Genomic DNA, 23810 nt, shown 5'->3' with positions numbered 1-23810 from the left:
GGGTAAGTTTTTTAGTTGTTTATATTGTTTTATTATATCTTTAATTATGTGCTGCATATATTAGCAGCTAGTTTTAGTGATTAGTCAAAGTCAGCATTAACTGATAATGGAATAGACATAGTATTTCATAAATTGAATGAAAGGCTAAAACATTGATGGGATAATGCCAACTTTTAAAGAAAAATTCTCTGTAAAGGCATTTTAAAGATAAAGGTCTTTAATTCAAATAGCTTTTTATTTAAAACTTTGGATGATTGCATAGCTCTGTTTCATGGCTGAGTGTCACTAGTCTTTTTGAAGACTACAACAGACTTTAAGTTATCAAGTATTGGAGACTGGCCTTGCAAAATGAAAGAGAGAATCTAGCAAGGAACAAAGCCACGGCTACAAGGAAGCTGAAGCAGAATTACTGTCCCTTAGGGGTTTGGGGTGTTTGTATATACTAGATAAAAAGGAAAGCAGGGGAGTATACAAGTAAAAAGACCTCGATAAATTTGCTTGCTCTGTTATATCTATCTCTACTGTTATTCTTTTTCTTTGTATTTTTTAAAGTCACAACCTCAAGCTGAAAATTAATCAATGAACAAAACTCAAACAGTCAAAAATTTAGATGTGTGCAACTTAAGGTTGTTGTTAGGAGCTGAATTTTCTCAGCTTCTTGAAAGTTGTGGCAAATACAGCAACTCTGCCACTTTACTAGTTCATTTTAATTAAGAGCTGTTTATAGTCAATTGTTACATATAAAGATGGACTGATTATATTTTGTATGATATTCATTACTCCTAATAGCACTACAAAGAACATGTTAGAAAGGGTCTTTTAAACATTACTGTAGAAAACTTTCTGTGCGTTTCATTTTCCTATACCAGTTTTCTTGTTTATTTCCTGAGATTATCACACTAGTTTACAAGCTGCATGTCCTTACGAAAGTCCATTTTAATATGTGAAAGTGCCATTGAATTGTCTTCATGTCTTAAATGAAGACACACAAACTTTAACTAACCATGGTGCCCAAAAACATGAAAGCATTCTTTCTCTCTTGTTGAAATTCATCTGACTTAAGAAAAATCCTGCCAACTTCCTTTGTTCAAACCAAGTACTTATTCTACTCTTACTTATCAAAAATCCTAACCTCTAAAAGGTTCTAAAAATTGCATTGAGACTGGTTTATTAAGATAATTATCTTATTTTTTTAATGTAAAGCTGTGTATGACATATTGAATTGAATGATGATAGTAAATGACATGGAATGAGTTCTCTACTTTTTACACATGCTTCATTTTTATTTTTTTAAATTTGAGGACTGAGATAATAGAAAGTTGAATCAATGTTGCATCTCTTGCAGGAGAGGAAAATTGGAAATACAAGGAGCTGAAGAAGAGAGAAGAAAGCATGGACAGTAAGTTGTCTAATATACTTTAATTCCACCAAAAAACAGGTTTTTTTGCACCATTTTCACTTAGTTAATTTAGAGCTGAAAAGAACTGATCTCCTGATCTTTGCATAAAAGTTTCTGTGTTCTGTCTCAGGACAAGATAATTGATAACTTAAGATTTACAGGACATTCACAAATATTTGAAGTGTCTTTCAAGGCTTTTCATCAAACGTTAAATGTCTTAGGAACACAGCTTTATTTTGTGAAATAGTGCTGAATTTCATTTTAAAGTGAATTTAAATGAGATACATAAAACCAGCTGGTCAGGTCTGATTAATAGAAGCAAAACTTAAAAATTGGGATGCATAAATATCACATAAACCTTTAAAATTAAGGCTTTTCATATTTGTTTATTCAAGATGAATAAGATGAAGAACTAAAGCTCTGCTCCATATTAAAAAGTTCTTATGTTATGAAGATCTCAGCAGCATCTCGCAAAAGAATAAAAACAGAACTATTTTTAAAGTATATTCTATAGCTACTATATTGTAGTAGGAAATTTACAAAAACTGTTGGTTTGCTCCTCAGCAAAAGGGGAGAATGATCAATAAATATGCCACGAAGACCAAAGTGTCTAATACTTCTGTGTAACAGTGTTCTCTAACACTGTTCAGTGTGACTTAAGGCTAGCACGATTGAAAACAAGGTCTCAGATGCCAATGAGGAAATATGGGGGGGAGCATACGTACAGAGACACTGGATTTTCAAATTACCTGAACTTAATCAGAGGATACTGATGCAGCTCTAGAGCTGTTTGAGATTAACTGAGAGATTTGGGGTAACATATACGAATCTGGGAATAGAGCAAGTATTGTAACCGTCTTGAAGAAGAGTAGCCAGAGAAATACAGACCAGACACCTTAGCATCAATTTCCAGAAAGATTGTGGAAAAAATAATCAAGCAAACAACGTTAATGTTACAGAATATGATTATGAGTAACGATAACATTGATTAGTCAAGAACAAACAACTGATTTCCTTTTTTGACTGAAAAATACAGCAGACTAAGGGAGGAGAAGCAGGTGATGTATACATATATCAGTACATCTTCTGTCTCATGTAATTTTCTTAGAAGCAAGGAATGTAAATATGGTCCAATTTTTAGCCTATATTGTGAATTTCATTAACAAATTATTGATTATTAAGGATTCACTGTCAAGATGGAAGGATGTGTTGAGTAGACTTTTGCAGCATGTTGGATGTTTAGGTTTGTCAATCTTTTTTTAGTCAGTTGGATAACAGGAGATAGAGTAAATAAATATTTTCACAGAAAAAGCTACATTGGGAAAACTGAAATCATGATGGAGAATAACGTTAGAATTTAAAATAAGGCAGATTTAAAGTGATGTAGAAAAAATTTGACAAGGGTAAGTGTAAGCTCATACACTTGGGCAGAGGTAATCAACCACAAAGAGCAAGGAGCAGTTCCTCAGGCACAACTCTGTAATAACGAAGTGATCTTGTTCTTTGTGCATTAAGGAAGGCTTCAGCTGGAGTACTGTTTTTAGGTCTGCTCAATGCACAGGAAGGTAGAGGTTGTCCGTCCTGAGGTGTGACTGACCAAGGATACAGAAAACATGACCCGTGAGGAAATTTTAAAGAACTAGTCTTTTATTTTAGAGAATTTAGGAAAGTCATCAAATACATGAAAAGGCTGTTTCAGAGAATAAGTGAATAATATATCTGTACATATACATGGGGGATAGAAAAGGAGAAAAGGAGTAATACACAAATAGTCATGGAAGGATTTCAGGTTGCATATTAGGAAACACTTTATAAGGTTAAAACTAACCAAGCATTGGAATAGGTTGATGAGGAGGATTAGAGAATGTCTTTCATGAACTCTCTGTTAAGATGAGTGTATACAAACATCTGAGACGTTTTTTTGTGAATCTGTAGAACATGTAGCAAAACATGTAGCAGAGCATGAAGCAAAGTCAATCAGACATGTATGATAAAAAGGAAGGAGGTTTGCTTGCAGGAAGACAACGAGATGAGAGATAAATATGGACCCTACAGAAAGTCTTTGAATAAATGCAAAGAAGGTTTAAAAACAACCTAAAAAGGTCCAGAATGGCAAAGGAAAGAAATGCTAATGAAATCATATAGGTACAATGCCTAGGACCTAATTCCACAGTTTCAGACTCTGTTTTATAAAATGGTTCATTTGTGGATATAAAGTGCTTTAGTTCCAGTCTCTAGAGATTACTAGCTAATAAAGTCTGCTGTGTGTATCTTTATTTCACATTCTTGAATATCTATTAAAAAAAACTTTTTTTTCATGGAGTTGCTTTAATATCAGGCTATTAGGTTTTGGCTTTAACAATGTCTCTAGTTACAAGTTCACAGCAGTGCTGGCAAAAGGTAAACCTTCTTATATTCTTGCCAAGTACTGTTTGTTACAGGTGTTTTTCAGTGTGTCAAGAGGACCAAAGCTTTATCTCAACTTTTTGAGCTAATTAAATTTGCATCAGAACTAGTAATTATTTTTAGCAATTAGCTGTGCACATTACAGATGTGCTGTCTAATTGGCCTCTAAGAATTCCAAGTATCTTCTGCCTCTGAGATAGACTTTGTAGTATGTAAGTATTGTCCCCTTGCTCCAATAATATAAATTATTGAAGCACACTCTCTTAAAGTTTTACAAGCTGTGATCTGTGAAGCTTTTGTATTAATTCTTTGATGGAAAGCATTGCAGATCATGTTCAGCTATTACAACAGCTCTCTTACTTATAAATCTTTCATTAGTTGATAATTTAAAAGATATTCTTGAAAAATACTGGTTGCTCCGTGATCCACATTGCTCTAGTCAGTCCTCATCCCATCAAGATTTGTTAGTATTTCCATTTAGTAGTCCCTCCTGTCATATATCTCTCTTCCCAAATGATCCATCTTGCATTTACTATCATCTAATCCCCCTTGTTCAAATAAGCACTTCTCCCCTTTTTTGTCCAACTAGAAATTTAGCAAGCTCTTAAGTTTCCTCTATGCTCCTGTGTATTTAAAACGTATTTCAGGAGGAGAGCCATCAGGTGACGGATGATTATTAAGGTACAGACCTGGGTGGCATCTTGCTGTCCATGTGATGCGTCCAGCACGTTTTATCATTATGTCTGTCACCAGGAATACAATTTCATATGCCTGGGACACAAATACAGACTGCACAGCAACATTACAGCTGTCTTGTCAGATTCAGTTGGACGCTTACAGGAATGATGATAAAAGGTAGATGTTAGCAAAGGGACATTACAGAGCAAGGAGGAGATAGTACCAAGTGGATAAGAGTCTCAGGTGCTTAGCAGTGTTTGTTATTTAGTCCAAGCCTTTAGAGATAGTGAAGTTACCTGTTTCCATTAGTTGGTAGCACGTTTTGCTATTACTCACAAAAATGAAGACCAACAGCTGTTGGGACAAGCATTCGGAAAGGTGTCAGAAACGATGGTGATGAAACTCCTTTCCCATTGAATGGCAAACCTCATCTAAACAATTTCAAAGAATTTAGTGACCTCATGTCATTAATTAGTCAAATATGTGTATATGTGAAATACAAGTATGTGTATATGTATGTGTGTGTTTTTCTTTCCAGCCTCTTAAGTTGACAAATTTCAAGGATTGTATCACCTGCTTTTTAAGTAAATTATTAATCTCAAAGTCTGAAAATATACAGTTTATCAATTTAATACAAAGATTTTACTGAAAATTACAAGGGCTTGTGCTACACCTCTGTCAGCAGCAGCCTTCTTTATCATGTTTTTTGATCTCTAGATTTTCTTGAGAGTTTTGAAGACGTGAAGAATCAAGAGCTAGAACGAAAGGCCCAAATAGAAGCCAATATTATTGCACTCCTGGAGCACTCAAGCAGGGTAAGTGCATTTCCATCCTCTTGTGGCAACCTAAGCATTTAGAAGCACAGAACAGGAGAATGAATGGATAAAGCAAGACTATGTTTTTTATATTTTTTTTCCAGAAAATATCTGCATAATAATCTCTTAGGAGGATCAAACAAGTACCTTACATCATTGTAGTAAAAAGATGTAATTAATTTCTCTGTATCCCTGGGGAAAGTCTTTTGAATGTTACATTATGCATGTGACTGGAGTAAAAGAAATTCAAATATCATTCCTGTAACATATCATCATTGTTATAATGAATATCATTTTATTTATGATAAACATTTCAGAATGTTGCAAATAAAACTACTGCAACATTTTGTTTATCTAAAGTCTGCAAATCTCAGTTCATGGATATTTTGTCATCACTAATAGGTAAAACTGACAATATTTCAATTGTTTCTCCTCTCTATTTGAATTATGCCTGAAATACCCTGCCATGTATATTTAATGTAAACACTTCAGAAATTGTTCCCATTTGCAGTCTGCCATTTTTTGAACTTTCAAAACATTTCTCCTGTTAACATTTTTGGTTCCTGCAGATTTTTTGTTATTGTGGTTGTTGTTACAGAAATCTTTTAGCTGAGTAATATTTTGATTATGTCATCGCTTTGATTGTGTCTTGTTTCAATATAGTATACTGTTAAGGTATGTGTAAAGCAATAACAGTTTAGAAGAGATTTATGTGGCAACACAGTTTATCCTTACTGCATTTCTCTTTCATATTCATTGGTCTATCAGTACATTTTTTTATCAAAAGCTGACAGAATGAAAAGTCATTAAATTTAAATTATTTCAGACTTTTTCCAGTATTTTCAATCCTTGTGATAGAAAAGCCAAATAACAGACTATGAACTTAGAGAAGAGGGTTTTGTAATTGTCCAGTTACCGCTTGTGGATTCAAAGATACAGCATGTTCTTGTTATTTATACCACACAGAATGTGAATTGTATGAAACAAATTTCATCTGTTACCAATCAAGAGTTGAAGATTATGCAGGAAGACCTCACTTTCAAATCAAATGAAATGCAGAAGTCACAGAGTACTGCAAAGAATCTGATTACAGGTGAGACCAACAACGAATTTTCAAATTAATTCCTTTAAAAAGTTAAAATTACCTAAGTACAAGTAAAATTACACTAAGTACAAGATCTGTGTTCTGTACTGACCTTGAAATGCTGTTATAAGTTGACAAATGTAAATTTGTATAAGTAATAAGTTGTTTATATTCCTCAAAAGTATTTTGCTTACTATTAGCAATAAAAGATGAGCTTGCTTGCAGAAATACATGTTCAACAGATGTATTTTAGTATATATGCACAACATTCCATGAGACAGAAACTTGATTTTATTAATATTCACCTTGAAGGAAACATTCTTCACAATGTTAAAACAGTTTTTCAGAAATACAAGTAGGGACTTGCAGTTACCTAACCACGTATTATTTGTAAATGTCATTCTTAGTATCACTCACAGTTTGTGTCTTTCTAAAGGGAAGCATCCCATGGGAGAATTAACTGGCAACAATGGTGAATAGCTCTCAAATTCATATTCTCAGGCTTTGATTCTTTGATTCTGAATTTTCATTTTGTCTTAATTTTGGAAATACTCAAGCATTCAATTTTCAGCGTAGGATTTTGCAGGACCTGTAGTTTCAGAAAGCAGACAGTACTTTTCTTTCATTTCCGCAACAGGTATCTATTTAGTTCTTTATTTGTACTGTTTATAGTGGAATTGTTCTCCTAATTCTAAACCTTTGCCAATATCATTATTGGTTCAGCAAGCCTTTCCTTGTTTGTTTGGCTGAAAGGAAGGGGCAGGAATGAAGAACCATAAATCTTTTTGTTAGAAGGCTATTACGTGCAGTACTTGGTAGTAATTTTCAAAATAGGGGCTTGTATTGTAACTTAAAGCAGGTATGTGAAAATGAAAAGTTGTTATTCACAAAATACTGCAGAAATTGATTGTTTTGTTGTACATTTGAACATTTACTGTTCATTTGTCTGCAAATAAGCATTTCGCAGTTCTAGTTTAGTTTTAAGAACTGAACCAGGTTCAGATACGACTTTGTTCTTTCATGTTAGCAGCAATTCTTGTATTTTACAATATAAGGATGTTCCAGAAACGCAAAGCACTATAGAAGACGTTATTGAAATATGTAGTTCTCTCTTTGCAAGGGGATAGAAAGAAGTCACAGTATATAATTTTCAGCAGGTAATTTAAATTATTTAGAAATACACTTTTGAAAGGAAGGAGTCACAGATACTGTAATAAATATCAGATTATTTCAAAAACGGAGTGAACGTTCCATTCACGCAGTTGAAGTTCTTCGTAGCCCCTGAATTATAGCATGGTCATCTTCAGGACTCTTTTGTTGTTACTAAAATCTGAATTTCCATATATTCGTGCCATAACAAAGATATAAAAAGTCCATCGGCAAGCCCTTTTTTTTTTAAAAAAAAAAAAAAAAAAAAAAAAAAGGAAGAAAGGAAACCATGAAGAGTAAACAAAAGTGCTGATGGCATAGTTTCCCAAATACATTTCCCTGGGTCACAGTAGTTTGGTCTCAGAGTTTGCTACTGTGTACACACTGCCTGCGAGACGCTGCAACTTCATGGCGTATCAGTAGGAACTGGGCTGCATCCTCTTCCTGTCTCTTCCCCTAGAGGAGTTTGGAGTTTTTTTTAGGTTTTTTTTGTTTGTTTGTTTTTGTTTGTTTTTTTTTCATTGAGGTTGTTGTTAGATAAGGATAAAATTCATCCCTTCCAGTTTATTCCCTTTTCTCCAAAAAGCGTGAATGGGTAGGAATAGCCCACTGCTGTCTCACCATAGAATACCAGTTTATAAACAGAGCAGTCTAAAAATCCTTCCAGGTATTTTGGCTTGTATGTTGTTATTATTCATTGCATGTAAAATAAATCCTATTTAGTCAACTAAATATTATTTTGAAGTAATAGAATATTAATATTAGACTAATTATATTAAAAGCAAAAATGTTTTCATTAGGTCTAAGTAAGTCTTTAAAATCTAAAGTTGTTTTGCAGCTGTTTCCCTCTGATTAGTGCCATAGGAACAGGAGTAGTTCGGTGGTCTGTTAGTTTTGTTTTAGGATCTGACATTGCCCAATAACAGCCACTGCAAAGTGAAGCTATGGTCAGTTATTCTAGATGCAAGCAACTTGTTTTCTTAAACCCTTTACAGTGGAAGAAGGCATAAACGTTGCATCACAGACAAGCATTTCGGTTCCAATACTTTTATTTTTAAATCCTTCTTTTTGCCAGTATAGAAATGTTTAGAGTCTATATAAATGCTCTTTTCACATATAGGAACTTTTCAGTCTTACCTTATTGAACCATGCTACTCAGGATGTGCAACACAAAAATCTTGGCTTCCCTTTTTGTTTGTTTATTTTGAGGTTCCTGAAGATACCACAAATGTACTCTATTGTAGGCAAAAAAAAAAAAAAAAAAGTTGACTAAAGCCAACATTTCACTCTAAGAAATGAATATATGGCATAAATACAGAGGAGGAGAAATGAGTACCAAAATCTTGCTATATTAGGATTTTGATCAGGTGAGATTTTCCCAAATACTTCCAATAGTGAAACCATACCCACAGTTTTCAGAAAGGTGAGCTCTTCCTCTGTCACATATGCACATCCATTTCCTTCTGCTGTAAAGATCTCTATTGCCTTGGTGAAGTTGGGAGAAACAAATTTCTACTGTTTTTCCAGGGAATCTGCATATACCTGAGCGTGTAAGCATAATGTTCAATGTATGCCAAGCGCAGTTTCTGTGTGTTGTCTCATCCCTTCCAATAGCTCACTTAAGTATTTTAGAATTTAGAAGAAAAATGCATTATTTCTATCATTATTCTGAGTTAAACACAGCTCTGAATCATAGGACTACGTAGCCATGTCTTTAAAAATTCAGGAAAATATAAGAATGAGAAGGCAGACACCCATCCAAAACAATTCTACCCCTATCTAGACCTTCCACACTTCTAATTCCTTTCATTACCTATCTCTCTATTGTTTCTTTTCAGAGGATTGTCAGAAGTAAATGCTGAATATTGTAGCACATGCACAGTTTGTAAATTATGACAACTCATATTACTGTGGAAATATGGAAGAATTTTCCTTTACAAAGCTCAAGGAAAAGCTGGCAATTTAATCTCATAAAACTGGGGCTTACCATATACAAACAACAGAAATAAAGGCAGTATGATACTAAAAAGCTAACAAAAATAAATTTAAAAATCTGTCTGCATTTTAAGTCAACTTCTGGTAAGGTATTACCACTGCCTTAAAACTTGAAATTGACTGAAGTTATATGCAACTTTAACAATATAAATACCACGCTGTGATGTAGAAAATCACCACATTTCCATTATTGTTCACTTATGGAGTATAATACCATAACTGTAATTTAACAATTTGAAATACAGGATGATTGTGAAGATTGGATTTTGTGCTTTCATTCATGTTAACATTCCTATGTATGTGAAAATCAGGAAGATAGCAATAGCTGTTTGTATTGCTCAAGTATAGCATAAACCTTTATATCTGGATAATGTATTATGAAAAAAAAAAGTCCTGTTATTTAGTGATTGTGCATTTGTTGGTCTAGAGAGTCAAAAATTGCAGATGGACCTGCAGAAGATGGAACTCCTGGAGGGAAAGATGACTGATGAACTGGCTTCTCTTAAAGAGAAAATAGAACAAACAACAGCAGAGTTGGAAGTCTATAATAATTTGCCAGCTCTGAAAGCATCAGGAGAAGAGAAGAAAAAGGTAATAATAGGAGTGAAGCATGGAAGTACATGAAATACATGGGGATTTGTGTGTTTTTGAGCACCTGGAAGAGAGGAATCCAGGCCTGTGACTGGGAATCCTGACAGAAACAGGGCTTGCACAGCAGTGTAAATGAATCCAGATGCTTCTTAGCTTATATATGTGACTTACTAACTGGGTACATGTGGCAGGCTATCAGCTGGATACCTTCTGATAACTTCCTTCCCACAAAATTTCCCATTTGTTTTACCGATTTATCTGATCTTTCTGCTGTAATTTATGACTACCCGTAAGATTGAATGTAGCAATCTAGCCACAGAACCCAAACAAACAAAAAAAATCATCTCATCCTTTCTTTGCTCTAATATAAACTCCATCTAGAGCAGTTCCCATTTCACTTGTGATAAATTTTCTATAAATTCTTAACATCAGCATTCACACTTGCACTGCTATAGTACATTCTAAGCTCACAGCTTGTTCACCATAACTGTGGAATGTTTTCATTGTGATCGAGCATGCGTTGTTAGAGAAAAGCTTTATGCATATGGGGTTGGAACTGGATGATCGTTGAGGTCCCTTCCAACCTGAACCATTCTATGATATATCTTGTTCTGAAAGGAATTAAAACCAGCATCTTGAAAGTTGAATAAAAATAATCTGTCTTTAGCCCACAGCAAATGAACTCATCCATTAATCTGTTTGTGTTTCTTTTTCAAATAGAGACTACAGGATGACAAAGAAAAATTAACAAAACGTAGTAATGCTTTCAAGAAAATAATGGAACTCTTGAATGCAGAGTACGAGACCCTAAAAAGAGAGCTTCAAGAGAATGAGACACATTCTCAGGTATACGTCAAGCAATGTATCATCACTTCGGTGGTTTCTGTCCTAGCGTTGTTTCCTCATATGCACAGTATGGAATGAAATCAGCTTACTCCTTCTCAGGATTTGAAAGTATGTGTTGTTCTGTTTTTAAACAGAAATTAGTATCATGCCAATAAATTTATTACAAGCTTTGGATTTCAAAGTTACTAAGAGCAGATCCTTCTGAGCTTAAGAATTTTGTGAAACTTTTGTTTAAGTGTTTGCATTAATTTTTCTCAGAACTCTCCCTTCCATTACTTAAGAAGTTTTGAGAACTTAGAAAGCAACTAAAGAAAAAAAAAGTCCCTATTAATTAGATCAGATCAGTTTCCTTTTTAAAGGTATGCTCTTAACTTTTTTCTTTGCAACCTGTGCTATTATTTTCTTTTCTTTTTCCCATTCCTTCTGGTCCTGGTCCTGGTAGACCACTAAAATTTTAGGGTTTGTTTGGGCTTCCTTAACCCCTAACAACTTTTGTATATATTTACATTTACATTTCAAAAGTGAATCAGAAAGGAAGATGTTTACCAACTTGTGATCAGCTTTGAATCTTCTATTATACACTGTAATTAATTCTTATCATTTTGGCAACAGAACTTTACTAGGTGTGGATGCACAGAAGTAAAATGCATAACCTCAAAATAAGTGGAGAATGGGAATTGAATATTTTCTGCGTTTCACTCATTTTTACTGTTTTAGGTTATTGAGAGCTTTGCCATTGTCAGAAGGGCAAATAAAGTATATTCTTAAAACAGCTGATTGCTCAACATGCATCAAACATTTTGAAGCACAAATAGAGTTCACGTATCTTGAGGGTTTGGGTGATTTTGCAAGCAATCAAATGTATAAGTTTTGGCCTTCAAGGAATTACTATAAAAATGCACTGATTATTTCCTTTGATGTGTATCACATATTTTAAACCTAGGCCCAATTACTGGCTGTATTGCAAGTAGCTGCATCTACAAAGGATACAAGAAAAATTTTTAGTCAGAAATATCTCACAAATATCTCATGCTGTGAACCAGTGCACTTAGATAACTGATTCTTTGCTATAAAATTTATTTGGAGTAAGATAGCAAGATTTCATATCTTCTAGTTTAAGAATAAGCTTTTAAATAAAATGTAGCAATAGCCTCCTAAATTGCTGCAGTAGTTCTCAAAGTTTAGTCTCAGAATGATTTTCAGATTTTCTATTTAAAAATAACGTCTGCATATCTTGAAAAGTCGAATCTTGAACAGTAGCATCAGAAAAACAAACATTATAAAATTGTATTGTAAGGAAGCAGCCATCGATATAATGTCCACATTAGTTTCCTGTTGATGCTGAAATTATTGAAGAAGTGCCAGCAGTTAACCCACACTCTTACAATCTTCTCACTGCAGCTCTGTTCTTATCACAGCTTCTGGCATCAGACAGGAAACTTAACTATGGAAGAAAGGAAATTTCTTCTGTATAGCTCAAAGTCCAAGACATTGTCAGGAAATATTGTATCTTTGGTGATTTTGGATCTTACTGATTTTAGGAAGAGATCTCTTTAATGATATGAAATATAATGAGAATTAATATCTTTCTACCATGTCCATCTTTCTCCCTCAGAGTTGCATACGCATTTCCCTGTATGTACCATTGTAGTTATATGCAGTGCTTTTATATAAATAGAGAAAAAGTAAATGTATGAAGTGCTAAATTATGTACAGATCATTGTATCATTGGCAGCTTAAAAATCATTCTGCCATTGGTTATCTTTGTTTGTTTGTTTGTGAAGTAACCTTGATCTTACCAGGTGACAGAATGCAGGGTATTGAAGCATTTGGGGGGAGATTATGTGTAATTATTTTCATTTTTGGCTCTTTTTTGTTTTCAGCTTACAAATTTGGAGAGGAAGTGGCAGCACCATGAGCAAAATAACTTTATGATGAAGGAATGTATCCTTTTATTTAAGAAATACAGTAAAATTCACATACTGTAGTAATTGAGGAAGAAGGCTGTTTCCTCCATCAGAATAAGACAGGACGGAATGGGGAGCAGGAGACAGAGGAGGGCGGGAAAGGCCGTGCTTTGCAAGTATCTGGTTAAACACTAGGTATTATATATAGCAAAACTTGCATCTGTTGTCTGAAACAATTTTAAGCTGTCTTAAAGTACAAGATTTGTCTTGCAGACTGCATTTTTCCTGTTGGGTCAGTTTTGTAATAAGATTTCAAATTAAGATCAACTTTGTATCTGTACAATCTTACCTGAATTTATCCAGCAAGTGTTGAATTATTTGAAAATTTATATGGAATGCTGAATGATGAAAAAGTAAATGATGTGTTTTATGCATTTAGGGATTTCTTATTACATAAAAGAGGAAGTTCATATCAGAGGGAAAAAAATCAGATAAACACACTAAGATCTGACAAGGAGATGCTTTAGCTAGGAAAAAAAAAATGGGCTGGGATGGTAAACTGTGTTGTTGCTCTCTCATTACATGGTGCTAATTAGAGGTACATTACACTGTCTCCCTGACTAATCCTTCTCTGTGTAAGACCTTCCAAAACACCAGCAAAAACTTGCTGCAAGTCATTTTCATAAGATAGTTTTTTTAACTATCAAAAGAAGTGAAGTTTTTTAGAGTTGAAAGTTCTTATCTTTTACTATTTTCCATGACTATTGTAGAGATCTGAATATGGCATGGTTGCACATTTATTTTATTTATTTATATTCAAAGTTAGGGGCTTTGAATTCTGTGTAGCAAAATCCTTTCTTTAAAATTATTTAGAAATCAAAAAATCTGAAATCTCAATGATGAATAGAATCATTATATGTTTATAGTACAAATACTGTAGTAAAAGTGAAAGCAGAACTAGACTGTATCATCCAACACTGTGTGTTTGACAATGGATATTACTATACACCTGAGAAAACATCCAAAAAACATATTTCAGGCAATTCTATAATAGTCTAGCCATCAGGATGAGAAAAAAATGGAATGTAGGATCTGCATATAACTTTATTTTTTCATATAACAAATATCCCATTTCTTATATGTGATAAGTGCTCTAATTCTTAGGAAAAAAAAAAAAACACATAATACATCTTGGACAAAGATGTATTTTATTGTCTTTCTCTTTGCTAGTAGTGAATTCCTTTTGTTATGTGTTTATATATTGTTGTTTTTTAATTATTTCAGAATATTATGTGGAAAAAATATATTTTTAATAATTGCTACTGCATTTAAAGGCTAGTAGAATTATTTATTTCAAGTGAAGTAATTTTTTTCCTTTTTTACTTGAAAAACAGTAATAGGCAGTTTAGTGCAGGTTGGATTGTTCTTTGCACAAAGCAATGAGGAACAAATGTTAATGACTTTGCTTTTTCAGGTTCATAGGAGAAAATACAACTATCTTAGGATATTATGTACTTTTGACCTGTGGGCATCCTGCTGTTCTTTGAGATAGGATTAGGTGAGTGTATGCAGACAGACCTTTTCTAGGCTTGTAGAAAAAGGGTCTTCCTTTGTCAGTGATTTGAAGCCTTCTGATGAGCTGTGGCTCACCACCTCATGGCCCCGGTCATTCCTTGACAGATAACAGGGCTCACCAGCAACTACCAGAAGAGACTGCTGACATTAACAGAATAGAACTGCAGCCGTCTCCCTCTGTGGAGAAGGCTATGCAGGAATATTTTATTAAGGCAAGAATTTTAGATCTTATGATAATCTAAAAAGAAGAAAAACTTAAGAAGAAACAAGAGAAAAAATGTTCAGGATATTAAAAGTTCCTCCTAACGTGGTACAATGTATCACCTACCTATGCAAGTGCAGATGCTTACTTACATCTGCTTTGGCTACTGGAAAGAAGGGTCCTGTTTTTTTGGACTGGGATATTTCTGGCTAGAGACCTGAAGTGCCAGAACATATAGCTTTAAATAGCTGAGTGCCTTGGAATGGTTTTGTTTGCAGTGTAACAATGGTCAGAGTCTTCCACAAGGGACCTATTGCCTATATATATGAAAACAAAATTGACTCGAGTATGTAAGCTCTTTTTTATCATGTTTGGCATGGGATGGTAGCTAGTAAATTGCTGTAAATCTTTTACATCCATTCAGAGTTTTTTCCATTATTTGCAACTCTTGATAGTTTTTGCAGAAGGAAACTTACTGTATTATGTTTCCCTTATGATCTCTAATTATGCTAATATTTATACTGGCAGTTTGTTTCCTTAATTCTTTTAATCAGTCATAGCAACAAAGAGTCAGGAGAGTGACTACCAGCCAGTAATGAAGAACGTGAGAAAGCTGGTCACGGAATACAACAAAGCTCTCATAGAAGCTTTACAGAACACCAAGAGCTGAACCCAGGCACTTCCTTCCTGCCCCCATGGACCAACAATGAGGGATGTGCATAGGCAGCATGGAAAGCTGAGCCACTGAGCTCATGTGCTCACCACAGCTGTGACAGATGTTCTTAAAACTATTTTTCCAAGTTTACAGAAATCACAGATTTTAGTAGTACTCCTTTTTTTGCAATGTTTGAAAATATTTAGAAAAAAAATTACAAATTGTAGAAACATGTAGAACCACAAATACTGCATAATAAGTGTAAAATCATCAGAATGTTTTACTGAGGTGCACTGCTGGATTGTGAAGATGAAGCTTCAGTATGCTTTACACAATGAATATCTAATTGTCTTTTAGTCCTACCCCTGACGAACAGAATGGGATTTTTCCCTGAATAAGGACTGCCCGATGGACTCTCAGATGCATTATCTTAAATGAAAGCATGTAAAATAAGTAGTAATATCAGCATACCTTCCCTATTTAAATAGCAATTCATAACAAGTAAAGGAAATATGTAAGGACAACAAGCAGCCTCTTGACAGAATTCTTCTGTATTATAAAGTCTTAAAATAAAAGCAAATTTATTTTAAGGATCTGTTAGCAAATTTTCATTTCCCAAGGGAAAACTGATTAACTTGTAGAGCATGTCCTTATTTCATCTTTTTAATATAAGGACAGAACTATGATAAAATGTAGTGAAATACAGCTAATACTGACCTTGTGCAGAGCATTTTAATTCTGTGGTATTCACCAATAAAGGAAGTGAAAGGGAAAATTATTTGTATTTTCTGCAATTTTTTTTCCAAGTTTTTTCTTTTTTCTCAAGCTGCAGTGTCATATGTAAACTCAACTTCGAGATTAAAACATTGAATAGAGATTCAACATAGAACAAAAATAGGACTGGTCCAGAAATAATGTGCATTATGATATATGCATGTCAGAAAACATTAAACAAAATTACCAAGTATGTATTTCCCTCACATTGTACCTGTAATGTAATTATAAACTACCTATTGGTAATTTCCTCTACCTTCCACATTGTAAACTAGTCCTGATCGAGGAAAAAAAAAAAATTGACTCTAGGTACAAAGCCTAGACAGACAGTAATCTTAATAAAAAGTAGTTTAAAAAAAAAAAGTGAGGGGTTGGATATAGTTTTAATACTACCTTAGGAGAGTTCTCATGTAAAAGAAGAATACTGTGTGCTTCACTTCATAAAACTGGGGTTGACAAAGACTTAGAAAATTATCTGTCTGTTAAAATAGAAGTTGGGTGTTTTTGTCCTTCAGTTTCTCCAAAACTGTGATCATCGTTCTGAGTATACAGCAGAAATATGTAAAACAAACATACTGAAGGTTCTTGCAGAGAACACCGTGTTTCCAATTTCAGCTCAGTAAATGCTGTTGTTCTCTATATTTATGTCTGTATAATATTTAGAGATAATGGAACAGGATTTCTATAAACCAAGGGATGTTATCTAGGGGAAATTCCCACTAATGTCTCTTCCTTCCTGACAGAGTTTCAGCTATTCCAGAGAGAGCCCATTATTTGCTGAGATAAAGTTGAAGTCTGATATTCTCACCAATCAAACCATCACCTAGTGAGATCGCCTCCTGAATTCCACTTCTGCTACAATAACATATTTTAACAAACAATGGAAAGAAGCTGCAGACTGAATAAACAGGCCGCTTTAAATTCGCTTTCACTCAAGGCAGGGAGTGGTTTTATTCCTTAGCAGTGATTCAGTAGGATAGCAGAGTAAAATTTACAGGGTTTAGTTGTGTTTTGTAATGTTTCCTTGTGATAAAAATGCTTTCTCTAGCACCCTGATTTTTCTTTTGTTCTGCTGAAGGTCTCCAGGTTGCCTGTTTCTGTCTGAGAATCTTGTTGATCATGCCTTCTTTTAACAGCTCATCCTTATGGTCCTCAGTCATAGTCATAACCTTTGGCTCATCTACGGGGCTCATGTTTGTGCCATGAAGGGGGTATTAATCTCCTGGCAGGAGATTAAGTGTCCTCATTCATAAATTGTTCCCAGCTGTGATCTGACTTAATTGTATCCATATCTAGTTCCTAAAGTCTCAGTTAACCTTTCTTTAACTCTTATCATTTTTTGTAGCCAAGTTTAAGTACCAAACATACACACAGCATTTTTTCACCAAAGCTACTGTATGTATGTCAAGACTCTTAGGACAATATCACAGGTCTCATTACCTGGCAATATTTTACACATTTTACGCTATGCCTCCAACCTGAGAGGACATGGATTAAGTGGCAGTATGTATGGGGTGGAGCAATTTAGAAACAGTTCTGTTCACTTGTCTCTCACAAGGGCTGAGTAGAGGGAAGGATCATCTCCCTCAGCCTGCTGAAGACAAGTCTTCTTAATGCAACCCAGGATATTATTGGCCTTTTTCACTGTGAAGGTGTGCTGCTGGCTAATGGTCAGCTTCTTGTCCACCAGAACCCTCAGGTCCTTCTCAGCAAAGCTGCTTTGCAACCAGTCAGCTCCCAGCCTGTGCTGGTGCCTGAGCTGTTGCTCATGGGGTCAGGACTGCGCATTTACCTTTCTGGAACTTCTTGAGGTTCCTCTCTGACCATTTCTCCAGCCTGTCAAGGTCCCTCTGCCCAGTGACACAACCAGTTGGTGTATCAGCCATCCAGCCCTGCTGTGCATCGTCCACAAACTTGTTGAGGGTACACTGTCCCACCATCCAGGTCATTAGTGAAAAGGTTAAACAGTACTGGCAGCAGTACCTACCCCTGGGGGCACCACTACTGACTGGCCTTCAGCTGGACTTTGGGCCACGGATCACACAGTGAGCCCTGAGCTAGTTTTCAGTCCATTTTACTGCCCAGTTACCTAACCAATGCTGTATCTGTAAGGAAGTTATGGAAAAGCAGCATCAAAAGCCTTGTTAAGGTAAACAACATCTACACCACTCCCCTTGACCACTGAGCTAATTACTCCATTGGACAAGTCTGTCAGGTTGGTTAAGTACATTTTCCCCTTCATAAATCCATACTGACTCTTCCCAGTCACCTTTGCATCCTTCATGTGTCTGGAAATGATTCCAGCATTAATTGCTTCATCACCACCTCAGAGATCACGGTGAGACTGACAAGGCCGTAGTTCCCTGGCTCTTCCTTCTTGTTCTTCCTGAAGATAGGCGTGACGTTCTTTCAGTCTTCAGGAGCCACTCCCAATCAGCATGGATAAAAGAGAGTCAAAGCTGTTTCTTTCAAATTGTGTTGTTTTCTTTCCTTGTGTTAGTGAGCTTAGAAAACAATATGCAGTGTTCCTGTGAGCAATTTCAGACATGCAGAACACTGTGATACATTTTTAATCATTTCTGTCTGATAGTATTGGTTAATGCTTCTTAATGCTGGAATGTACTACTTTACAACTGGAGGAATACATTCCCAAGGTGAAGTGGTTGTAAAGTCTTTCAGTATATTTCCATTTTTCTGCTGCAAGCATGAAACAAAAATACAAGGCACAAACCAGACCGTGATGAGGCAATAGCAATAAGAAAATCTTATTTTGAGGAGATAGGTAGCTATTAAAATGCTTACTTTCATAGAATCACAGAATATCCTGAGTTGGAAGGGTCCCACAAGGCTTATTGAGTCCAACTCCTGGCACCAGACAGGACCACCCAAAAAACAGACCCTACATCTGAGAGCATTGTCCAGCTGCTTCTTGAACTCTGGCAGCTCGGTGCTGTGACCACTGCCCTGGGGAGCCTGTCCCAGTGCCCGACCACCCTCTGGGTGCAGAAGCTTTCCCTCACACCCAGCCTGACCCTCCCCTGTCCCAGCTCCATGCCGTTCCCTCACGTCGCTGTCCCCAGAGAGCAGAGCTCAGCGCCTGCCCCTTCGCTCCCCTCGTGAGGGAGCTGCAGGCCGCCATGAGGCCTCCCCTCGGCCTGCTCTGCTCTGGGCTCAACAAACCCAGGGACCTCAGCCACTCCTCATACATCTTCCCCTCCAGACCATTCACCCTCCTCTGGATGCTCGCTGATAGTTTTATGTCCTTCTTGTACCATTCTTCTTAGTATCTGCTTTGAAGAGACCACCTTAGAAATATTTTTGCCTCACACTGATAAGGCATCTGGGTGGAGTGGACATCACAATTGTCTGGAGTGAAAAAAAAAATCTTGGATCCTGAAAAGAGATTATAAAACCAGAGTTTACATGAATACATTCACAACAGTGAATACTAGCTGAATGCTGTAGACAGCAGTAGGTGGCAACTCCAGCCAGAGCAATGCTGCAAAGTGCAGGTTAATCAATGGGAAGGAGAACTGAATTATTTCCAAAACAAATAGTTGTCATCTTTTTCAGTTAGGAGGAAGGAAGCCATTCAGCATTTCATAACCACATAGATGATTGGAATTCAAATTCCAGCTTTGATCAATCATTTGTTGGGATTGGCAGACATTTGGAGCAGAGGAAGAAGTGTTTCTTGTCCTTACTTGCAGTCTAAACGGATTCTCATTTCAGGAAGGAGGACTAACCAGACAATATGCCAGAAAAGTGAAATGGAGGAAGCCTCCCACATTTAAAAAAAAAATGAGCCAGAAATGTAAAATGACCTGCTCTGTTTCCTCTTGTAAAACTAATTCCTTGAAAGCTACATTCATTAAAAGTGACTGAGCTTGATTCACTGACCACTGGTATCTTTGGATTAGGCCCAAGATTTCTGCTTTGCAGCAAAGAACAAGTAGGGTGCAAGAGGTCTGTCTTGGACACCCAACGTGAGTTTGCCCACCTGCAGTGGGGGCGAGGGGGACTCAGCACATCTGAAGATTAGAAATCAAGAAAAAAAAAAAAAACATGCTTATAGTAGAAAGTATTAAATAGTACTATCATTCATACTATGCATGAGAGACAAAATACCAGATTAATGCCTTCAGATTTTCAGTATCCTGCTTTTTCCTTATTTTTCCTTTAAATTAAATGAGGAAATTGTGTTTAATGGGTGGACTTGTGTTCAGGTTTGCTGTATTTAAAATTATTCAGAATTATTGACCTTAGTGTACGATACTGAAGTCCTTTATTTATACATAAATCTACATTTTAAGTTCTCAACTTAAGAAAAGAAGTGTATTTCTTTCACACTTCCTTATTTCAAGTATGCCTAAAACTGTATCGTTCAAATACTCAAAAACATTACCATTTAGAAACTTCATCTCAGAGAGGAGAGGCTGAATTTAAAGCCAGAGCTTTCCAGTGAAGGAACTGTTACAGACCACCAACAGTGACTCTACTGTTAGCCAGTACAAGATTTTAGCCAGTCTGGAGGGATGTAAATTTGGAAGCAGAGGCAGGAGACAGCAAATTTCTCACTAAGTTGCACTTGCCGAAGGCTGGTGATCTGCACTGTATTTTTGAATGAAAAAGGGATTGTTTATATTTTGGGGGAATTGTTTGACAATATAGCAAATGAGTTAAAAGTTGATTCAAATCTTGGGCGGAATCACTATAAAGTTTAGTAATGCAGCCATTCAAATCAAAGTTACCATTAGAATCAAATCAAGAGAGAGATGATTTCAGTGAAAAATAGTGGATCCTGCAAACGGGATTTTAAGAATAAATATTTGTAATGTTAAATGATAAAAACACCACCCCTGAGATCTCTTAGTGTGACCTATTTCCTGGGCCTTGGAAGCCATAGTCAGATCTGCAAACATCTTGTACATTAAGTGGCTTACACAATTAATCTTTATTTCTCCAAGCTGAGCAGGTAAGAAACTTGCCTCATTAAGGCAAAGCTACTCTATGGAGACTTATTTTTATTGCCTGATATAATTTGCGATGATTTAATGTTAACATCTTAACAGTGATTTGGAACTATAGTTGTTACCATTAAATATAATACAGACTCATTCATGCTTCAAAATGCATTGTAGAAAAATTAAGTAGAAAAACAGTAATAAAGAACAGAGAGGAGAAAAATTAGAAGCTCTTTGGTTTCTGAATGAGCTCTGCTCACCTCATGTGGGATGACTTCTCTTCCAGGCTGCAGAATCCCATTTGTCTCCAGACTTCTTTTGACTTTAGGGCAGCAGGAGTATTAAACTCCCTTACACTTGTACTCCTAGAACCTGATCCAATCTTGGCAGAGAAACACAAGCTTCATTTTGGGTTAACTTAGCACATGTTCAGGATCACCCCTTTTGGCATGCATTTTAAAAAAAGAGAGCAGATATGCTCTAAAATAGGAAAACAATGGGGTCAAAAAAGTACTGACATCAAGTATGCAGGTTTGTTCTTTTCACACACACGGTGGGATAAAACTAACTTGCTTCTTATTTATGTGACTTTGTACACGTTTGGAACCACTGATGGCCCTTCACTTCTTAAAGTTTCACTCTCCAATAAGTTCTGAAATAGAGTTGGTCCCGTTCGTCAGCAAAGAATTGGGAAACAAGAATTATTTTTTTTCTGAATAATTTCTGAAGAATTTATTTTTTTTTCTGTTAGCAGAGTTTGTCCTCTGCTAACAACTGGTCACTCTAAAATCTACATAAAGCCTATTTCTGCAAAATACAAGTGACTCACAAAGCTTCCAGAATGCAGGCATCAGGCCTTATTCAATCCGCTTGATGTACTTCTCAATGCCTTTACTGATACAGAGGACTTCAAGGACTCCTGTGTTGTTTGATCAGCGGAACCTTCCCCTTGAGAGAAACCTGAGGTTCCCAAAAGATCCCATGTATGATTCCACTGTAGAAAATGCCATTTCATTTCATTTACATGGAAAACAAAAAAGCAAAAGCTCCCTTTGGCTAAGGCTATCCTGCAGACTGCTCAAACTCAGCCACTTCCCACACCATGGTCTCCTGAAGACCAAAGAGAAAGACCTTTCTGAGAAGAAAACAAAAAAAAATAAAAAGCTGAGCAAAAAAACATCAAACATCATAGCTCTACCTACACACCGCAACAAAACCTGCCTCCCCCTCCATCTTCTGCACCACCAGTGCCCGGTGTGGGGCTGGAGCCAGTCCGCAGCACTCAGCACAGGGACAGCTTGTGTCTGGCTGCTGCCGTGCTGCCAGGGCCCAAACCCAGGGGTCTGTCAGGCTGTGGTTAGCCCCAATGGCATACATTGTTCTGTGGGGGACAGCAGGGTCTGTGTAAGGAAGACAGCTTAAAAGTCTGTAATTTATGAGCTTCTGCTCCACTTTAGCTGACTGCAGTGAGCAGCACTCCTGAAGGTGCTTTACTGCCTCCTGCTAGCACATATTAACATCATGTCAAGGACAAAGTAATGGCTTGCTTCCAAAAAGCATAACACAGCCAGACACTGCAGGAGGATATGTGTTTTTTGCTAACACATCTACCTGATTAAAGAAGTGCAGAGTGGCATTGTTTCTTTTTCCTCCTCGCATATTTCCATGCTCTGCAGTGTGCATGAATGGATTGTCCTTGAGACAAGCGTGCTGCTTATCTAGAAAGGAAAGCCTGGTGTCAGGAGTTCACAGCACTTGACATATCATAATATTAGCTTTCAGCAAACAGAGTTACGAAAACCCAAGTTTAATGTTCGGATTATATTTACATGTTGAAAGACAATTTGTTTCCCTGCTTTAATGACTTAAAGATGCGTGCACACTGCCTTGATGGGTGTGAAGCTAGATGTGAATGCTGATATGTGTTCACCAGCAGTTCACCACCACCACCAAGTTCCTGAGGGAATGCTTGAGAAAGCACATGGGGCTGGGCAGCCTTTCTGACTCCCCAGGTGCCTTCGGAAAAGCCAAGGGTGTTCCTTATGGGGTGCAAACACTGCTGTGAACTCACCTGAGGATGATGTGCTAGGAGTATGTCCACTGGTCAGCCCAGAAGCCAACAGACTCAATTAGCCCCACGTGCAAGGAAAGCGAGCGTAACTCAACACCTTGTTTTACTCTTCCTGCCATCCTCGCTTTCAGCCCTGTTTCTTTTACTGACAATATCATTTTTGGGGTGGGTGAAGACACTTAAATATGTCAGACACTTAAATATGGGTAAATCAAGCCAGAATAGTGAAATAGTTTAAATTCCAAAAGCTTGTCACAAGATTAATTCTGACTTCAATGGGAGCAAAAATCAAACTGTGATGTTTAAATGCCTTTCAAATAGAAACAGATGTGAGCTTAAGCACTTACTGCACATTAAGTAATTGTTTGCTGAGTCTTTTAAATTATATATATATATATAAATAGATGCTATTCAAAATTTCTTCAATAATGAAACGATAGAATGAAACAAACAAAAAAAACAAATGCATGAACTTGATGAGGCTGGTATCCCAATCAAATTCTAACTCTTCCAGTTTCAACAAGAATTTGCATTCTTCTTGTATCTGTGAAATATTACGTATCTGGGCTAGCTGTTCTCATCCCAGAGATAGCTACATTGTCAGGGCACATGAAATGACCAGTAGGCACAAGCTTTTTTTTGAATAATGTTGAATACTCATTCAAAAAATAGTGAATTTCTCCCACAGCTGACCTAGTC

The 23810-nt window shown here is 36.2% G+C and overlaps 1 protein-coding gene across 1 annotated transcript in view; it reads left to right on the top strand.

The window, feature by feature from the left end:
• The window catches only part of IFT74 (intraflagellar transport 74), a 38072-nt gene extending 22008 nt beyond the window's left edge, over positions 1-16064 (top strand). Inside the window, exons 14-20 of the mRNA XM_035562969.2 lie at positions 1346-1399; positions 5201-5298; positions 6265-6391; positions 9954-10117; positions 10838-10963; positions 12847-12907; positions 15202-16064. Of these exons, the coding sequence (XP_035418862.1) occupies positions 1346-1399; positions 5201-5298; positions 6265-6391; positions 9954-10117; positions 10838-10963; positions 12847-12907; positions 15202-15317 (746 nt within the window). The 3' untranslated portion in view covers positions 15318-16064. The remainder of the gene's footprint in view (positions 1-1345; positions 1400-5200; positions 5299-6264; positions 6392-9953; positions 10118-10837; positions 10964-12846; positions 12908-15201) is intronic.
• Positions 16065-23810: the final 7746 nt, after the last annotated feature.

This window comes from Cygnus atratus, chromosome Z, assembly GCF_013377495.2.
Source record: "Cygnus atratus isolate AKBS03 ecotype Queensland, Australia chromosome Z, CAtr_DNAZoo_HiC_assembly, whole genome shotgun sequence".
Lineage (NCBI taxonomy): Eukaryota > Metazoa > Chordata > Aves > Anseriformes > Anatidae > Cygnus > Cygnus atratus.
This window is presented reverse-complemented; position numbering and strand designations above follow the sequence as displayed.